Source organism: Lissotriton vulgaris, chromosome 6 (assembly GCF_964263255.1).
Source record: "Lissotriton vulgaris chromosome 6, aLisVul1.2, whole genome shotgun sequence".
Classification (NCBI taxonomy): domain Eukaryota; kingdom Metazoa; phylum Chordata; class Amphibia; order Caudata; family Salamandridae; genus Lissotriton; species Lissotriton vulgaris.
Window position 1 is genome coordinate 577974366 of NC_141694.1, and position 20692 is coordinate 577995057.

At 47.4% G+C, this 20692-nt stretch overlaps 1 protein-coding gene across 1 annotated transcript in view; it reads right to left on the reverse strand.

The window, feature by feature from the left end:
* TBX18 (T-box transcription factor 18) overlaps positions 1-18935 on the reverse strand; it is a 106112-nt gene extending 87177 nt beyond the window's left edge. Inside the window, exons 1-3 of the mRNA XM_086925233.1 lie at positions 18261-18935; positions 13899-14061; positions 9074-9175 (exon numbers count right to left, since the gene is read on the reverse strand). Coding sequence (XP_086781359.1) covers positions 9074-9175; positions 13899-14061; positions 18261-18498 — 503 coding nt within the window. The 5' untranslated portion in view covers positions 18499-18935. The remainder of the gene's footprint in view (positions 1-9073; positions 9176-13898; positions 14062-18260) is intronic.
* Positions 18936-20692: the final 1757 nt, after the last annotated feature.

Here is a 20692-nt window from a genome sequence, read left to right on the forward strand (position 1 = left end):
GGCCCCCATACAGGCCACACCATCTGTAGGAACCCAGCCTGAGGGAATTATGGTCCCCACAACCTCCCACAAAATTTCCCAAGATGAGCCCTTAGAAAGGTTACCCTTAGTGGCTGTGCCTATTCCACCTGCATCTGCTCACTCTTTCAGCCAACCTACCATAGCTGTACCCCCGTTAAAGATTGTAAGCTGGAACGTGGCAGGGCTAAATCGGAACTTTGATAATCCAGAATGGAATGTGTTTTTAGAGCCATTTGACATTTGTATCCTGCAAGAAACCTGGACCCAGGAACCAAAATATAGAGTAGGATTTACCACCTATTTTGTCCCAGCTCTCCAACAAAGGGGTTCAAAGGGTCGCCCGTCTGGAGGCCTTTTAATATGGGTTAGCATTGCTCTGGGCCTAAAAGTGAGCCATAGGTCCACACACTCTCCCGACCTGCAGAGGATCTCAATACATTGCCAGGGGGGAAGGATGTTAGAGGTTTTCAACCTATATCTGAGGGGCGCCAGGAGCGGGACATCAAGCCTACCTCAGACAGGTCTTAGCAACGACCTAGCTGCTTGCAAGATCGACTCCTATATTCTCCTTGCAGGCGACTTTAACTGTTGTTTTGAACCCTTGGCAAAAGAAGATATTTTGGATTCCTTTGAAGAAGACGCAAGAAGGGGTATCCCGATCCTGTCCCTTGACCCGATTCCCAAATGGACACAAAGTGCGATAGACATCAATGCACTCTGTTTGGAACACAACCTGAGGCCAGTGAATGGTCGATCAAAATCGGACCTTATGGGTGCTCACACTTATAACAGAACGGGCCACACCTCCAGAATTGATTTTATCATCTTGAATTATAATCTCTGGCCCTTTCACCTAGATATGGAGGTTGTAGCATCTTGCGATAGTGATCATAACCCTCTTTGCCTAACCCTCTCTCCCCTTTGGCAAACTAAGAAGTACGCTGAGCAAGTACATATCTGGAAGTCATCCCATGAAATTGTTCCGTCCAATTGTGGCAGGCGTTTGAAGTGGGCAAAAGTTAAAGCAGATGAGGCAAGGTTGGCGCAAGCCGGGACCATCTTGTCTGTGGTGGAGCCTCGGCTTGACGCTTTAAGCCCATCCAGTACAAAAGTCTTATCACTTTTCTCAGAGACCATAGTAGCACTGAGCAAACTGTTTATTATTCAATATACTAAGCCCAGGGTGGTTTCCAAAAGTGACCCCAATGCAAGAGACAAATGGTATTCTCCTAAATGTCGTATTGCTAAGGGGGAGCTTATTGCTGCGGTAAAGAGTAGGGACCAAGTCGCTATTAGTTCCGCAAGGAAATCCTACAAAAAATAGTGGCTGAGGCAAAGGAGGCTCATGATTATCACTTCAGGTGTGATCTAACCGAAGCTAGTAGCATGAAGGATTCCAAAGGGTTCTGGGATCTCCTAAGAGCAAGGAATAAGCCCATTGACCAGCAAATAACCTGTAATATCCCGGGTGACGCTTGGTTTGCCCATTTCTCCAAGCTTTATTCTACTGCACTGGACTTGTCTCTTCCATGTCCGGGATCCTTGTCCATTACAACAGTTAATTCCCTTGCTATTGACGTCCCTTTCACTAGCCAGGAAGTTGAAAGGGCTATTAGGGGCATTGTCCCCAATAAGGCTCCAGGTCCCGACGGGATCCCAGGTGACCTACTGAAATCCTACCCAGCAGTGTGGAGCAGATTAATCGATTCACTTCTAAATGAGGCTCTGCTAGGAGGATCTTTTCCTGACTCTTGGAGGGGTGCAGAAGTTGTGCCTATCTTTAAGAAAGGCAGCAGGGACGACCCAGCCAACTATCGCCCTATAAGTTTGTTGGATTCAACACAGAAGGTTGCGGGGAAAGTTGTCCTGGGTAGGATCTTGCAGTGGGCCGATGAGGGAAAGATCCTGTCCGATTTCCAGGCAGGCTTTAGAACAGGGACAGGCACCATCGAGCAAACATTCCGCCTTCTAATGATATATTGGAAGGTGGTGGTGCTGGGAGGGGGTACGTTATATCTAGTCTTTATAGACTTGAGAACGGCCTTCGACCTGGTCCCGCGGGCACTACTATGGAATGTCCTTGATGGATTAGGGTTACCCACCTATCTGTTGTTCTTGCTTAAAAAATTCCATGAAGACAATTTCGCCCAGATCAGGTGGGGTGTCCAGGGAGAAAAAACATCTTGCATCCCAGTAGACAGGGGCGTCCGCCAGGGGTGTGTGCTTGCCCCCACTCTGTTTTCTCTCTATGTCAACGGAGTGGTGGAGCATCTGCTGCAACACCCTGCGGATGCACCTACTCTGGCGGGGAGAAAAGTCCCAACGCTCCTGTTTGCGGATGACACCCTCCTGATCTCGAAATCCCCAGCGGGCATTCAGAAATTGCTTTCTAGCTTTAAATCCTTTTGTGACACCAGGGGTTTAGCTATAAATATAAGCAAGACCAAATTCCTTGTCCTTAACCCCCCCAAGAAATCCGTCGCCCCACCCGTTTTAGACTCCATCCCTCTGGAGAGAGTCAAAGAATTTGATTACCTGGGAATACGTTTGTGTGACTCAATGAGTTGGAAGGCACACCACCAAAAGGTGTTTCTGACTCATAAAAGGGTCACAGGTGCCTTGCTTAAGGAACAATGAGCCTCTTCTTTGAAACCAATTGGGGCAGTGCTAGATATCTACAGAGCAAGGGTTGTAAGCGCAGCTCTATATGGCGCAGAACTGTGGGGCACGCAGAGAGTCGATACCTTGGCCCATCTTGAAAACAATTTCCATAAAGATCTGATGAGGCTACCCCACAGTACTCCTACAATCCCTCTCTTGTTGGATGCAGGTACTCGCCCAATTTGTGAGCAAGCAAAATTACGCCCCCTGCTACTTTGGTCCCGGTATGGAATGTCCCAGAATTGTGTAGTTACGCTGACGCCCTGAAAGATTTGTTGTCTCTCCCAGGTTGCAATAAGGTACCCTGGTTCAGGGAGGTAAAAAGATTGCTCTATGAGCTAGGATTAGGAGATGCCTGGGCCAATAAAACAGCACCGCCCAAGCAGTTCCTAAAGAACGTTTACTGGTTATGGGTAAAAAACAACAGAATGCGTAACTCCAACCATTGCAAATCTGTTGCCCAGTTCTTACTAGTCAAGGAGCTCCCCCTCAGGGAACCTTATCTGGACTTAATTCACAGCTCCGGAGACAGATCACTATACTTCAAATTCAGGGTGGGTGTTCTCCCCCTAGGATTGTTAACTTCCTCTTGGAATCCTCCTTTCCAAACGGTCCCGTTTTGTCCGTTTTGCGATTCAAGGGTTGAGTCTGTCGCCCACCTCCTGTTTGAGTGCAGTGTCTATGCAGCTCCTAGATTGAAATGGCTAAAGCCCTTGTGTAGAAGTCTAGGAACAAGATCACATCTAGAAGCCCTACGTGTACTGCGCTCTGATGCCCGCCCATTCTTTGCATGCTGCATGGCAAAATTTCTTGGCTGGGCATGGCGTATAAGAACTGCAAGAAAGCTATTGATCCAGTAATGCGATTTTTTGTGACCTGTTTTAGATACTAGTGTAAATATCTGTAAGGATATCTTAAATGTGTATCTTGTGTATCACTGTTTTTTTATGATTCCCTACGGTATTTTATATTATGCATCTCTGTAATGTTTTTATTTTTTGTACTGCTTTTATGATATGTACTGTATCGAAATAAAGCTATACTACTACTACTACTACAAATGAAGAAGCAGCAGTAAAACCTAGCAACACAGATTGCTAACAGCAATGTAGTCTTTCCTCGCAGACAACTAATACAGCATTGATGTAATAAGTGGGTGCTTCCCTCACACACAGGAGTGATACAGCAACACAAGGGGCCCTCGTGAAACAAATAGCAGTAGGATTCCTTAACATGGGCATTCCATCCAAGATTCACCCTAGAGAAACCAACAGTAGAGCACTCCTAGTGCAAGCTTCTACATGCAACTGAGCAGCCACCTTAAAGAAAAAGCAAGCAGAAGATTCCTAGGCAGGCCCTGGGATCCCACAACGGGCTCCTGGAGCCTTCTGCTTGGGGGGATTGGGGGGATGAGGGTAGTCCCATTACCCCATAAATGTACACTTTAAATGTATATTTGATTTGAGAGAAAGTACGATTGAGCAACAGTGTTGTTAACATTTCTTGGAGTATCTTCTCTCCCATCGTATCCCCATAGTAGCCCACAAAATACAAACCAAGCCTTGAACTGAATCACAAGTGCATTTTACTCAAATGGGACTTGGTACTGAAAAGCTGAAGACCACAGCAAAGCTAGGGATTTAATCTTAACACGTAGTGGTGTGGGTTAATTGCATGTAAGTGGTGGTTGTTGTGAAAAAACAATCTACTTAAAAATCTCTGGGTATTCATTAGCCTTCACTGACTGCATGTGTGTCCATCTAACATGAACTACTAACTTTATACACCAATGAATTTATTTTGTTCAAGTAGCACAACATCAATACCTTATTGTATTGCAAATTTTTCCCTAAACCAAGGTTTTACTGGTTCAGAAAGTTTTGGTAAGTCTTTTTACTATTTCTTTGGTCGTTTTCTGAATAGTATCTTCTCCATTTCATTTTTTTTTTGTTACTATTCACAAGTTTAGGCCCCAGACAAACCACACAGAAAGCATACTTTCATGCACCCTGTTCCTCTTTCTGAGTCTTGTGGCTGAGGATTATGCACAGAGGGCTCACTATATATAAAGTCACACCTTTACCTTCTCTTTTGAAAAAAAGAGGAGAGACATTTTAATTTGGTGCTTCTTCCAGCTCCCGCTGCTTTGGTATTCATACCCCATAAAGCAGAGAAGTAATTTGTGCTTGGCTGTCGAGATTTATAGCCAAGGCGTTTTAGTTTCAGTAAGCAGTTTATTACATTCATCCGTGTTAACAGTTTACAGTCTACTAAATGATAATGCCTGTGCCAAAGTACACACAAAATTGTATAATATAATCAGTTTCACTCCTGCTGAATTGTCCAACCTGGAGCACCTAGAGTGTGTGACAGTTATAATTGCCTTTAACCTCTCACGCCTCTCACAGAAAAACAATTATGGTCGGTTAAAATATTGAATTAGGTATTCAAACTTTCCTCTATAAAACTGCAATTATTTTTCTCTATAAACAACGTGCCTTCTATTTTGGGGATGGTTTTTCTAAAATATATTTAATCACATTTAGATGATTACTTTGTGAGTTGGTCACCTTAATGTACTGGATAGCACATGCTGTGTTGTGTGGAAGGTTTCTTAAAGTGTTTATATAAACTGGTATTTTTATTGATATAACTGCCATCTTGAATTGTGAAAGAAAATATTTTTACCAGAATGACTCTAAATGCAAGTCCATTAATCAAATGTTCAGTTCATTGCACTGTTACATCAAGTGCACAGACTGTTCTTGCCAAAAGTGTTTCTTTTACAGACACACAAGTTGACCGTATCTCATCCTTACTTTATTATGTTGAGTCACATGTGCTGCTGTTAGTAAATTAAACGAAACATTTTTTCTATACAGTTGTTTTGGATTTCATACCTATGACTTTAACATGTCTATCTTACAAAGAATTCAATATTAGGCAGCATTATTGTTGACGTACGAGAATAAACACTCCTCGGGATTGGCATATGTTTAAAAAATACGTGGTGGTTCTTGGTTTACAGGGTAGCCTTCAGTGGTGCGGGGGAGGGGGAGGACGGGGAGGCTCGGCAAAGGTGATAGGTGGTGGGCCCAGGGGAGGGAGGGAGGCCCCATGTACTTTGCAATAAAAAAAAATGTAAAACTCCAATACATTTGGACTCGACCCTAGTGCAATGAGCTCTGCCCATATGGCAGCGCTTTGTGATATATATGCGGATGCTGCAAAATCTAATGCATAAGGAGGTAATGTCGAGGAAAGGGCTTTGGGATTTTTAAGGGTTTATCCTCCAAATAAAAACGAAATCGCATAAAGACATTGCGGTGCTAACAGCCAATAAATAATTGTATCCCGAGGTCTTCTTTCGCTGTTCCTTTCGCTGCACCATTTGCCCTAAAGTTAAACGGGGGGCTTCAGTCCCTTTGTTCGTCGAGTGGTAAACAGATGAATTGACGCTTTCTCTGGTGCCTGGACCTTGCTTTTTCAATCTTAGTGCCAAGTTTCGCGAAAACTCCATGTGCACCGTGGTCACTGCTTTTAACATCGGGGTGTGCAGGGGATATGTGTGCGTTTGCCATAGGCACCAAACCTTCTTTACTGGAAGCTGGGCCCACTCCTGTTCGCATTTTCAACTAACTATGGAATAGTCCACCTATTTAGCCAATCCCTTGTGTGTGTGTGAACAGGACAAGAATCGTTCTCTCTGTTGATCTAGTTCTAAGGCCAGGCCTGGTGGCTAGGGGGACTAATGCGCCCACTGTATGGGGCCTGCATTAGGACTCATGGTCACAGGTTGAAATCCCGGGGGTCCCCTCAGCCTTTCATCCATCTGAGGTCCATAAAATGAGTACCATTGAGTTAGGTAACAATGATCATGTTATTCAGCGCCAAGATGCCTACCTTATAAATGCACGTTATAGCCATGCACCTAGACACCCTCGCCTTTGCGATGTACTGTGATTTGCAAATCCCAAGTTTCACCCTACCATGGGAAATGGAGCGTTTCGGGCGAGGCAGGCACCCACGCCCGAAGGCCTTACACATCAGCGTGTGCTGCGGCCGTGCGTTTTCAAGACCAGAGTCTGCAGCTGTGTGTTTCTTCTTCGGCGGACGGCTCGGCCGTCTGACCTCCCCTGGTGCTGCGCGCAGAGTAAACACTGCCCTCTCTCAGCACACCCCCGGACTCCTAGGGGCCGGGGCTTCGTGTGCGACCATCACTGATGCTCATCCCAGCCTGCACAGGCGGGCTCCGGCCGTTTGTCTTTCAGCACCAAATGGGCGACTGCTGCCCTCGCCCTGAGCTCAGGTCACACAGGGCGCCCTTTGCTGCCTGGCCACTCGTCTCCTACTGCTACACGTGTGCATCCGACTGCCCCACCATACCGGCAGCCCCGCACTCAGCTCTGCCACCTACACTGAGCGCAGCGCGACCCCACACACACTGACTGCAGCGTTATATCGTCCTATCACCCAACGTGTCTTCAGTGTACGTCGTTGTGTTTCTTAATCATACCTACGAGAAAGTATGTTTTTCATTCAATAAACAGAAACACAGCTACGAATCTATCCCCACACAGCCGAAAACAGACTGACCCGCACGAACTCGCAGGGACGCCTACACTTAAACAAACGGACGCACAATATACACAGACCCATACTCACATGCACACATAATCTATCCCACCCTCACATACACATGCATACATGCATGCATACATACATACATGCATACATCCATTCATACATACATCCATTCATACATACATACATACATACACACATGCATTCACCGATGTACGAGTTTAATTGATGACAAGTAGTCTCGGCGTAGATAATAAAAGAGAAACAAAGGGGTGAAAATATTATGAGCGCATCACAACGGACCTGCGCCTGAGCAAAAGTTCAGGGTGAAAGGCATGGCTTTAAATTATATTTTTCTAATTACTTATGTGATTTAAAAGCTTGTGCTATGCTCTAAGCATCACTCGAACTCCGAAACCCATGATGCTATTTTTATTGTCTTTCAGTAGGAAGTAGCAATAGTTGAGCGTTTCAACCATGATCTAATTTCATCGAAATCACCGTAATGCAGGGTGTTTTGAACATTTAGCGCGCCATAAAATGTGACTGAATCTATATCTATGCAAAAAGAACAATCGATGGACAGAATGCAGGACAATGTCATACATTCACCCCAGTGAATCTATCTATAAGGATGGTCTGTAACTCGCATCGGATTGGCTCCACAGATGCAGGGTGCATATACATGTTCACTCTGCGCGGGGGCCTCCGTTGTCTTAGTTTAGAGTTTATATTCTCTGAAGATGTGCTTTCAGGTGTGCACAATGACTTCCCAAAGTAACACCGGAGGTGCACTTTATGACGCGAGAAGTGCATAATTCATTCCACAATTACGTTTTGAAAATGCAGAAGACGGTGAATATAAATGCACCATAAATCCGCGCATGAAACAGCAGTAATACCTGTACATGACGCGGTCATCGATGTTACAGTCTGTGAATAAAGATCAGTGCAAATTAATGCAAAAAACATGAGGTGTGTGAATGTATCTAAGACCAGTGCTAGGTGCTGGGACCAGCGACTGACCATCTACAACTGGGCTCTGCCTCACTGACGTTCTTGTTTCAGAAGGCAGAGGGGTGTGAAGAATGTACACGTCCATACCTAGATAAAATTGCAAAAATGTGAGATCAGCTCAAGCAGGACACACGGACAAAAATAACCATTATTTATACCCCATTTTTATGTAACAAAAATCACACTCTAGTGTTACGCGGCAATTTAGGGGGGGGAAACAAAACTAGAAAACGGTCTCAGACTGATGAGATGGACCCTGAGATGCGTGCACTCTGAGGCTGGTAAAGGAAAGAGGCCGAAGTAGGCCAGTCAAAGAAGACAACAGACACACAGACGTTGAAGACCAAATGGAAACCAGAGGCGCCCTAACGGGCAACACAACCTACAAGGGGCCCACGTGCAGCTGATGTAGTATCTTACAGATATATAGAATAATAAAAAATATATAGGGTTCGAGTCTCCGAGTCGAGTCAATATCCTGTGATTCTGGGCAAATCACGTAATCAGCGTGCCTAAAAAAAGATGAAAACGTGACCTTGTGCATGTAAAGAGACACAATACCTTCCGGTCGATTTCGCCTTATATATGTATATATACCTTAATGTCAGACAAGCTATTTGAAAACCAACGCAAGGGATGTTCAAGGCTGGCGCCTTTATAACACTAACATGTGTTCTGGTGCACCACATATTTGCACCCGCCTGATACAAAAGGTTGCCGTTTAAAAACGAAGTATATAGTACGCCAACATTTCAATGGGATAAAAGGACTAGGGCCCGCCCCCTCTCACCTGTATCTCTTGTTGTCCACGGGCACAATGTCCATCGCTATGTAGTATTGTTGGTGTGGATCCAAACCGGAAATCTTCACTCTCATGGCCGGAAACATCCGTCTGGAAACAGAGAAATAGCTTTATTAGCAAACTGCCGAGCAGGGAAGGGAGAGGGGACTGGGCACAGAGAGCTGTATGCGCACATCAGAGCTATAGCTGTAAAGAACAGCAAACAGGCCTCAGGGCGCTACCCTGAGCGAGCACTGAACGTGCTTCAGAGCGCTGTCCACAGAGAGCTTTAAACACACCTCAGAATATGGGCTGTATTTATTTATGTGTCCTTTTTTAAATAGCGCGGACATTACCGAAAGGTGCAACAGCGCTTTGCAGCAAAACATAGGTTGTTACGGAAGGTTCAAAATTACAAAATATCTGCAAGTCGTTACAAAGAGTCGTTGTATAAAGTGTTCCACAGTAAAACATAGGTCCAAAATGATGATGCATTCGGTTTTTACTTAAGGTCGTTACGTAAGGTCCAAAGTTGCGAACTAGCCTGTTATTAGAAAGAGTTGTTGGAGGATGCTGGTATGAGTTGTGCAAAAACAACAGTTGATGGACAGAATGCAGAACAATGTCATACATTCACCCCAGTACAAGGATCTTGAGTTGTGGCAGCAGACCGATTGTGAATTAGTAAGGTTTTAAGAGCTGGAGGGTGAGCTGTTAAGCTTAAGACCATGGGCCGAGGCTAGGCCAGAGCAGCGAGACAGGGCGTGCCCAGTGGAGAGGGGAGATGAGATGACGTAAAGAAACTAAAATACGGATCCAGAGTCTGATCACCCCAGAACTCTGATGAACACCTCGAGACGGTAGCCACATTAAGAGGTAAACACTACACACCTCAGAGTGTGTTCCAGTAAATACAAGTCAGAGAGGAGGCTCTGCATCAAACACACAACAGAATTGCGGCCACAGAAAATACCAAACACACTCCAGGGCCTCGGGCGCAGCAAAACACAGCCAGGTAGCAGAGACCTGCAAGATGCCGTCAAACTGGATACATACTGTCACTCACCACACCAGCAAGTGCTAAGTGCACCAAATATACCACACCGAGACAGGGACAGAGACCGCAAGAGTAACGAAGATCCCTGGCAAACACACTACAGGGAGTTGGCAACAGAGAACATTAAATACCTGAGCAGAGATAGAGAGAGAGCTGTCTGCAGAGAGCACTGAACACAGCAGATATAATTGATTCTATGGAGCAAGCAACCGACAGAGAGCCTGGCATTAACACCCTATATAACGAGCAGATCGCAATAAATACACAAGGCACAGGTGGGCAATGAGAGCCGAAATACACCGCTGAACGCTGGTTGCCAAACAGCGCAACTTCCAGGCACTTTGGACTCCTCCAAAATATCAATCCACATTTGTGCATACATTTACCCTGTTAAGATTATATAGGGACCTTAGAAGTAGGCGAAACCGCCCTCCCGCCTCCCTCGTCTGCCGCAGCTGCATCGGAGGCACATTAAGCGCTCCCTTCCTTGTGAGTGACCTCGTCACCCCGCGGTGGCTGCACCTTTTATTAAACTATGCCGCCAGTGAACGCGTGTATGCCATGCGAGGGCATTATTAAGACCTGCAGCTCTCTGCAGTCTGTGAACAGCGTGAGGATCCCTGGAGGAGGTTCTGCCAGAGCGTGTGCCATCATTGTTAGCAGTCGATATCTCGGCGTGCCAGGTTTATATTTAGACTCACGCTCGCATGTACTCCCTTTAGAAACGCAGCCAGGTGCTGCGGAATATACAGATATCCTGATAGGCATGGAATAGAAGAGTGCGCCCTGCGGGGCTGAGCCATCGAAGCTGTTTGCACGCTCATTCTCAGCTCATTGTAATTAATGTACAAATATGGAAGCAGGCTCCAGGGGCGGCCCCGGTCTATGGACCTGGTCCCTGGGTTCAAACTACTCCGGGACCGCACGCACACTTTCTCCATTCTGCGTTAGCAGCTTGGGTATGATTAACATTAAATTAATTGGAAACAGGAAAATGGCGGCACTTCCTGTTGGTACTGCTGAGTACATGCACTGAACAGGGGCTCCTGCGGGAGATACTTGTTCGAGTCGTGAAAAGTAAAATGTTCCTGGTACCTCCACGTATCCTTTCTGGGCCGCACTCCTCACCACGCACATCCACGCGTGGACCAGCGGGCAGCCTTTGTACCAATAAACCTCTGCAAACGCAAACACGTGGCTGCCTTCAAACAGCCCCACGATCCTTAACGGACACTAGGGGCGGAGATTCTCTCACGGATTGCTATATTACATTTCGTTTCAAAACAGTTAAAATGTGCCACGTTGTATGTGTGTCTTCTTATTAAAATGAAACAACAAAGGCATACCATATAACAGAAAGGTTGTACTATGCAAAATAGCGAAAAAGAGTAAAACCAGTTCCATCAAATGTGAATGCTTCTGCAATGTAGGGATAAGAAATTCTACTTTTAAACCGATTTCACATTTTCTGAGTGTTTCTTCATTTTTGTTTTAAACGAGCGAATAAAACTCACTTTCTCCACTTTTCAAACACTATATATGGATAGGGTTTTATGACCAAATCAGTTTTCGAAGATTTTTTGAAAATTGCATACTTGGTATAACTGGGACATCATTTTCCGTCATTTAAAAAAAAGTAATTGATTCGGTGAATAAAAAAAAAATATCTATCACTTGTTTAGCTTACTTTTTTAACAATATATCTCCATATTCATTTTCTTGGATTTTCCCTGCACCGAATACTTTCTGTGAAATCTAATGAAGTAAACTGTTTCAGTTTCCTATATTAACCAGGGAACAAAAAATAGTTCCCCAGTTTTATTTGCATTATCTTTTTTTCTTCACATTTGTGGACAAGTACAGCGTTCCCGTTCATTAGCCCACACATGTACCATTATTTCAGAATCCCCGGGGTAGAAAACTGACATGACAGCGCAGCCATTGGAAGAAATGTCACATTTTGTGAACACAATATGTTGGACGCCAATGAAAGTTGCCGCAGAGGGAGGAAACTAGAAGCATATGGATTCAATGAAGGTTTTTTTTTTTAAATCTATAATACATTTAGTTCTTTGGCCCAATGCTGTTTTTTGACCCGGCGTGTCCATAGGAAATAAAAAGCGCTCCTTTCAAGGGGAACACTGCGCCCATAGACGTGCATTTAATGAACAGGAAGCTGTGAAACGGCCACATGCCCCTGTCTGCACCCGTCTGAAATGAAAGGCCGCCCGGGCCATAAATCACGGTAGTTCGGTCCTCATTACTCGGGTAGCCTCGCGGGGCTCTTGCCGCTGCTCTGGACTTGTCAGAGCGTCCTCCCTCTGGGCACCCGGTGCAGCAGGGGCTACTGTGATCCTGCGCACATCACTGGTCATGTGGGACTAAAGTGCGAGAAACACACACAAAAAGATAGTGTGTGCCGATCAGCGCGTTTGTCTGTTTGCCTGAGCCAGGTTGTGTATGTGTGAGATTGTGTGTATGTCAGATTTGTTATTTAAATGGCGTCAGATTATTCATTGTGTTTGAGAGAGAGAGAAATAGATTGTGTGCAGGTTTACAATCCCCTTGCGCCACTTTTGCGTCACGTTTAACATGGGAAAAGTGACGCAAAAGTGGGGCAAGGGGCTTGTAAATCTGCCCCTTAGGGTCCAGGGGAGGCTGGAGGAAGGCCTTGAGGTAGGTGACTTGCGAATGCAAACAGTGCACATGCACGAGGACAGGCCTATTTCACATGCGCTGAGTTCCCCTGTCACAACACAGCGCTTTCATCCCTGGGCACCCGCTACAGGGACGTCTGTGGCAGCGTTGCGCGAGTCTCACGCCAAGCAGTGCCGCTCTGGTTAAGCTCGGGATGCGAGAACTCCCCGACACCCCAGGCAGCTGCCTTTCCTGGAGAGAACCATTAACCGAGTCAAAGCAATGCTCGAGTTTGTGCTGGCTGCATCGCGTGTGACTTGTATCGGTGCTCTCAGTGGAGTGATCTGTGCAGAAATGCGCGCCTTCCTCGTCAAGAAATGTGCGCATTCTTGTAAATCACGAACTGCACATGGTGTGACCTGGGTGAGTTGTGCAGAGGAGCAGGTAGGACCTTCATCCTCAGGGTCATTTACATGGCACGACCGGTCCAAGAAGCATCAACAGCCAAACTACCATAAGTACTCACCATTTCACCATAATACTGCGGTGCGTGTGCGGGGGGTGGGGGGGTGGGGGGAGGAGCGGGGGCAAAGGGCTCAGCCTCAAGGGAAAGCTGCGAAGACCACGATTGCTCTATCGGGGCTTCAAAAACTACCATTACTCCAAATCCATTATCCCCTCATTTATGTGTAACTACACCCCTCGACTGGATATCATATCACAAAACCTGGTGCCAATGCCCCTCTTGAACACAGATGTAAGCGCAGATTTTAGAGCTCGTTTCTGTTGCAGTTTACCAATATGCTGTCCTTCCCACCTTTATTCAATGAAGCCATGCGATTTAGCGCTAGCTGCAGGAACTTTAACCGCAGAGCCAGTCGTACTACCACAAAAGGCCTGCCGAGCTCGCTTTTGCATTATGGTTGGTATTTCTCCAGCGGTGTATGTGCGTGGTGTTTCATACTTTGTTGCCATCTTTAAAAGCTGTGATAGCTTGTGCTGCACCCTAGATTCCGCAATTCCAGAGACATGTAATGTGATGCTGTGTGTGCCCTGTGCTCGCGGCTGCGCTATTCTTGCGCCTGGCGGTGCTCGCGCCCAGCTGCGTGGCTCCTGCCAACCCAGCTCTCTCTCACTCACCTGCCGGCCTTGGTGATGATCATCTCGGTGCCGATCTCGTGGAAGCGCTTCCAGAGCTCCGCGCCCTGTAGGTCCACTCGGGCCAGCAGCGCCTGCGGGGGCGGCGGGGGCAGCAGAGGTCCGGGGTCCGCGGAGTCAGATACGGGTCCATCCTCGGAGCCGGCTGAAAGCACAAGGGACAAGGGTTAGCATCCAATGCCACACACAGCCTCACACTTACACACCTTCTCTTCTGGACTATCATGTAACACCTTGCAGAAATGCCTACTTCTTCTAGGATCGAGCCCCGTAAGAGCCCTGCTGCCAGCATCGTGTCTGCATTAGCAGCTATCTCTTGTTATTACAGCCAGAATAACGGGCAGTACCAGACAACGTGCATTTTTTGCAGAAAACATCGGCACATTAGTTTAGGGCCCGCTGTGCGCTGCTGGGGTTTTACTTCAGTGTTCCAGAGGCCGGTGGGAAGTAGACCGGGTGGTGAAATAAAACCAATTTTAAGGTAAAGTGATTCGCCCAAGATGCCCTGAGCCGCATCTGACTATCACACAGAATTCCACAGGCCTACGAAGTCGCGCGCCTCCCTGGCACCTCGGGACAGTTGCGCTGGGTGACTGAGTACACACGTGTGGCGATCATTACTCACAACCTATTGCTTAAAACTGATTTCAAGTGTGCAGTGTAGTCTTCGATTACTTAAACATGCAAAATAAATACACAGTGTTTAAAATTGTGCAAAATGATTTAGCTGAAAGTTAATCACAACTATAGTGAGGAATTACGTCAACTCCTAGGGCGTTGCACAAGGCAGTGTGCTCTATGGCAAGCATGCAAAATGCCCCCTGGTTCGCAGGCAAGAAGCAAAAGACAGCTTAATTGTGGTGCGTTGAACCCAATGACGCCCAGGTCCCAGTGCCACTGCACTTGCTGCACTAATTACACTTTGGACGAGATTACAACCTGTGCTCTAAAAAGAGGCCGCAAATTAAGCACTACATTTATTTCTGATATGGCCATCAACAGAGTGGAGAACTCAGATTTCAGGCACCAAACATCCACTAGTATTACGACAAAGGAGGATCAAGCAATACATTATCGAGCCCGGCCTCTATAGACGTGTGTACATCATGTACAATAGTGCACAATTCGCAGGCCCACTCCTTTTCCATTCTTACAAAACACTGTCATTTATACTGAATAATCCGAGAACACACCAATCGCTTTACTCTGCTGTTCGTTGGAATCACTGACTTCTGAGTCAATCGCTTCGAAATCACTCACTTTCAAATCAGTGACTTAGAAATAAATGGGCACTTCGAAATCATCCCGCTCAACTCCATCAGTTTTTGATAAGCCCGATGGGCCGTTTGTACATTTTCGTTGAATATGATGTCCCCTGAGATTTAGAATTTTAAGTCGTATATAGCCACATTAAAAGGGAGAGGGGAAATTGTTATTCTTTACCAATCAATTAATAACATCAGCCAGAAATGCTGTTTCAAATACATTGGCTGCTTAGATAGGAATCCAGAGAGTACCGACATTCCTTTCACTTTTGCTTCCGGCACCACAGTAACAGAGGCGACTACAGTATTTTCTCCTTATTCCGAAATGTACACGATACCTCCATTCAAAGTTTTTAAATAAACAGTCGGCCGGCCTACTCAGTAACAACATAGTGTAAATATTCAATAAATAGGTGACATGTTTTCATTTTTTTTCAAAAATATCTTTTATTAGAAAGCCGTGGCCTAATGTGGCCAGTGGTAGTGGTTTTTACCGAAATCTCATTTTATAGTTGCGCGTCCGCAGCCAGAGAAGACTTGTGAAAGACTGGCAGAAAGACGTTCGCAGGTGACAACAGGGTGTCAACCCTCTCTGGCGCGCAGCCCGCGGTGCCTGTGTCCGCGCCACACTCAGGCATTAAAGACCGCGCCGCGCCCCCGGCTGTCTCCTAACACAGAGCCCATTTATTCTGTCACTTTCTGCTGTGGGAAACAAGGGACAGGCACCAGAGCTCCGGTACTAGACACAAAGTAATTCTTTAATGAGTGACTATCGGAGCCAGAAAATCCTGGGAAATTAAAGCGCAACCTCCCGCCTGCCAACAGCCAAGGAGTGCCTGCAGGTACGGGTGCAAGCATGTGTGTCGCATGTGCGAGGTTCACGAAGCGCCGATTTCTCTGTGAGAGACGGTACACACAGATGCATCACTGAAATTAAAGTGAGCGGCGGAGGCACAGGCCGCAGCCTGGTTGGGAAGGTGCCAGATGCCAAGGGCGCTGCAGCCTCACCCTTGCTGGGGAGCCGAGGAGTGACCACCCCGAGAGCTACGGAAGGGACATGCCCATTGGACCCACTGTGAAAGGGAGAGAGTGTGCACAAAAGTGACCCCCTGTCCTGGAAGAGCCAGCGTCGTCGAAGTGTCAGTGTGAAGGAGGGGGACACGCCGACAGCAGGGCTACACCTGTATGACACGGGAGGACCGCACAGGCCAACGCTACCATGAATGCCAGTGGGAGAAGAGCTCACAAGCACGCGTCACATACACATGCCGTAAATGTCCCCCCCCCCCCCTCCCCCGCCCAGAGTTTGCTACAGGAATACATAAGCGCACACAACCTCTCTGGGGGGGCAGGACGGCCCCGAGACTTAGAAAACCGCACCGATATACCTGCACACACTATTAGCAGAGCTTGTATATACATGTGCGGTGCCTTTCCTCTGGATGTATGAAGGTTCTGACATATTCGAACTATTAATACTCTTGACTGGAAAAACGCTTTAAAAATAGCAATTGGCCACACACCGGAGCGCAGAGGGGAACATCAGCACGCTGGAGGCTAGAAGCCTCTGATCTGTGGTTGCCAGTCCGCGCGTGCACATACACACACCTTATACAGACCCACATAGCGGCTCTCATACTCTCCTGCATGCACATGTGTGCATTACCACTACGGGTACACTTAACATTCAATCAGCGTGTCTATCTAATGTAAGTAGGAGTCCGGTTGCCTTGGAGTTACTGTTGTACACCGGCTATGAGCTGACGGTAATTCTTCAGGGCCCTTGCTCCAGGGTTGTGCTCTGAGGTCAGTCAGGCCCTGCCTCAGGGGCCAAGGGTCGGTGTGTTTTATAGCCTCTTGGGCCTTGTCTCAAGGCTTGGGATTGTATGTGCTACAAGGTACAGATTGGTCCCGTTTAAAGGCCCCATGCTTCTGGGGTACATGTGTTTTGTGCTCTCATGTCCTGTCTCAGGGGTCAGGTGTCATATGTACTATCTGGTACAGATTGCTCCAAGCCAGCAGAGCTATGACCAGCACCCACATCCACAGACTACGCAAGAAATCTACGGATCACTCTTAATGACAAGCATGACATGAGGGCTTAAGTCAACACAGTGTGTACCTCCTGCTTCCACATCTTATGCATACTGCAAAAGATGTTCAAGTTTTTGCCTCTGAACCCCAGACGGACTGTCAGGCAAGCACTCATCTCCAGCAGTCAACTACGGCAACACACTCTATGCCAGAATCTCCAAAAAACTGCTACACAGACTCGATACCATCCAGAACGAAGCCACATGACCCCTACTCGACATCAGTACAACACAGGAAGCTTCACTGGTTCCCCATATACAAGCACAGTCAATTCAAAGTTCTTTGCACGCTTATAAAGCTCTACACAACACAGGACCAGAATACCTGAATAGCTACATACACTTTCACCAACCCAGTAGACCCCTACCTCACTCACCCCTGCATCCACAAAAGCAAGAAGCTGAAGAGCTGGCTTTTCATATAATTACCTTGGGATCAGACACATACACACTTTGACCGAGTGCCTAGCTATCCTCTTGAGTGATTAGTTTGTAATACAAACAAACATAACATAAAGACAGGGCTACATTTTTGATGGTGTTCTGTGTTGTTCGGCACCAGCACTTAATTCGTAACACCTGCACTCTTCTGTGACATTCCACGATATGGTGGAGTTGTCTGCCTATTTCAAAAAGAACATATTATCTAGCAATGTAATATAAACTAAAAATGATTAGCAGCATGTCCAGTCCAGGTCACTTTTAATGACAGCACTGGGAGGAGCAGTAGGTGTTGCAAGCTGCAGTGACCTCGAAGTGTTACCTTGGGCCCTGGTACTACTATTTCTACAAATTAAGCACTGCATAACGAGATAAGATAAATGGTCCTTGCTTCAGGGGTTACTGTATTTTGAGGTTCTGGTGGCTGTCGCGGGGCAGTGATGAAAAGTGGGGACATTGGCCTACGCTTCATGACTGAGTGCGTCTGGAGATACTGGGCCCACCCTGGTGAATGAACGCATGCACTAGAGATACAAGAATCTTACGGGAGGGTGCGCTCTGCGGGGTCCCGCTCCTCTCCTCCTCGGGCGCCACAGAGCCACAGGTTTGCGCCGTGTCCTCGGCTGCGGCCTCAGGGAGCTGGTCCCCGTTCTCGGTCTCCTCCCGTCGGCGCTTCCTCCGCTGCTGCTTCTCGGCTCCGATCAGCGCCTCCACCGAGAAGGCGTGCGCCTTGATGCTCATGGTGCAGCCCCCTGTGGCTGCCGGCCGCCGCTTCTCCGCCATGGATGCCCTGCCTTGGGAGTGCACGGAGGACTATGGCACACGTCACTGGCCAAGCCCGGTACACTCCAAGGGCCTAGAGGCAGAGGTGCAAGCGGTGTCCTGTAGGGGTCTCGCTGAGACACTGAGGTTTGAACATTCAAGGGATGCCAGCCCAGGCCCCCCCTGCGGCCTCAGCTCAGACCCTCACCCGAGCACCCTCCGTGGCCCGGTATAACTCCTGCACTCTGTAGTGACTGGCAGTCGGCAGTGCGCTCTCCCACACCCCCAGGAGCACCTGCTCCTGGTGAGATGCCGGCACAGGCTCCCACACGCCTTCACAACCTCGGAAAGGACGGCCACCAGTCCTAAACTTTGAATGAAAACTCAAAGCTTCTTACTACAAGTTACTCATACCCCCTCAGCCCGGCCGTCCCAGGGTGAGCTGGGGGCTCGCTGTGTCCTCGCTGTGTCCTCGTGTGCAGCTTAGTCCCCCCGTCTCAGCCTGAGGCCCGACTTCTTTGCTGCCTCGCCTGCACCCCGAGTTCCAGCCGCCCTGTGCACCTCCGGAGTCCGTCCTGCCGCCGGGCTCCAGTGGTCGCTGCTGTGGTGCCTTCCTCGGCCGGGCAGGGTGTCTGGGCCGCTCGGCGAACTCTTCTCTCAGCTCCTCTCGGCCCTCCACCCCCAGCACCGCCCGCCCTGCAGATACAGTAATAGCACGGGGGCGGGGCACGCCGACACTGCCAATCACTCGCCCTTAGCCAATCAGAACCCGGCACTGGACCCCTCTATGTGCGGCGCTCAGGAGGGTACCAAGGCCAGGGGGCACAAATGCCAGGGGCAGACCATGCCCCACCCAGTGCTGGGCGTGGTCATGGGCTCAAGTGCAAGCTGATCACTGAAGTTGTATTATGCATCAAAACCGAATGTACAGGTTAATGGTCGCAGCGTAGGCGCTTTGTACAAAAGCACGAATAAAAAATGTAGGGCATTTACGCCTCTCTACCCCCACCTCCCCCCGGCTTCACGTGTCGTTGATCGTGATTAAAAGCCAGCGGAAATGGAACGCGGAATATGGGACCTTTTACTGTTCTGTTCTCTGAATTAAAAATAGTGCGCGTTTGCAAGATATAGTAAAATATGGAGGAGGGGTGGACAGGGAGGAAAACAAAGAATAGTATGCTATGTATTATTATTTATATAGCACTTATTGTCCCTATATGGGGCTCTAGAACGCGTCCCCACTCGACTAAAGCGTTGGGTGCTGAGGGGCTGTGAAAGGCCCCCCTGGGACTGTTCTCTCAAGCGCCCTTCGAAAGATGGAGGGACACATAATCTGCGACTCTCTTTTCAGAGACTGGACATGCATCGAAAAAAAAAAATCTCATCATACTAAAGGTTTCCTTCCATGTTACATGTGGGGTTATTTATGAATCATTATGATCCTTCTGAACGATGTCGCACCGAAGACAGCAGGCCGCACCCACCAGCTTCTATGCAGCCTTCTTCTCTGGGCATGTTTTTAATTTGTAGATCACACGCCCTTATGTGGGGGTGAATGAGAGAATGGTATAGAGCTGGGAGCGAAAAACACCATCTCTGGGCGCCGAATTGATTGTGTTATAAATATTACAATTCTTTAAATGTATAATTACAGTATGTTTTAAGCGACCCATTGTACACGTAATACACAGTCACCGTGACAATTGCACATACAAATTCACACATACACGCGCAGGAAATGTGTGCGGATGTTTGTCCACTACTGTACAAGTGTCTGTTTCATGAGTGCAGCCCCGTACCCCATGTACATGCACACATGTGTACAGTCGGTGGTTGAGTGTGGCTGGCCACATGCCACCCACGTTATTAGCTTATCCCACGACGATGGCGTGCACTTATGCAGTCCCAGAAAGATATGTCCAGTTACTTTTTTACATTTCACTCGGAAACAATGTTTGCAGTTTTTTCGATTTCGAATTGTGTTAGGGATTTTTTATTCCGAGCTGCCTCGCTCGCTCATTTGTGGGACTTCACTGGGGCAGCGGATGTTGCTGGGGCACCTTAACCTATTGCGAGAGAAAAGGGGTTCCCATAGATGTAAAATTATTTACTCTGTTTCCCTAGATCGTTCACGCATACCATCAGAATACAAATGCTTTTGAAACGATTTGTTCAACGTCTTTGTTTAATTTTTTTTTTCATTTCTTCAGAGTGT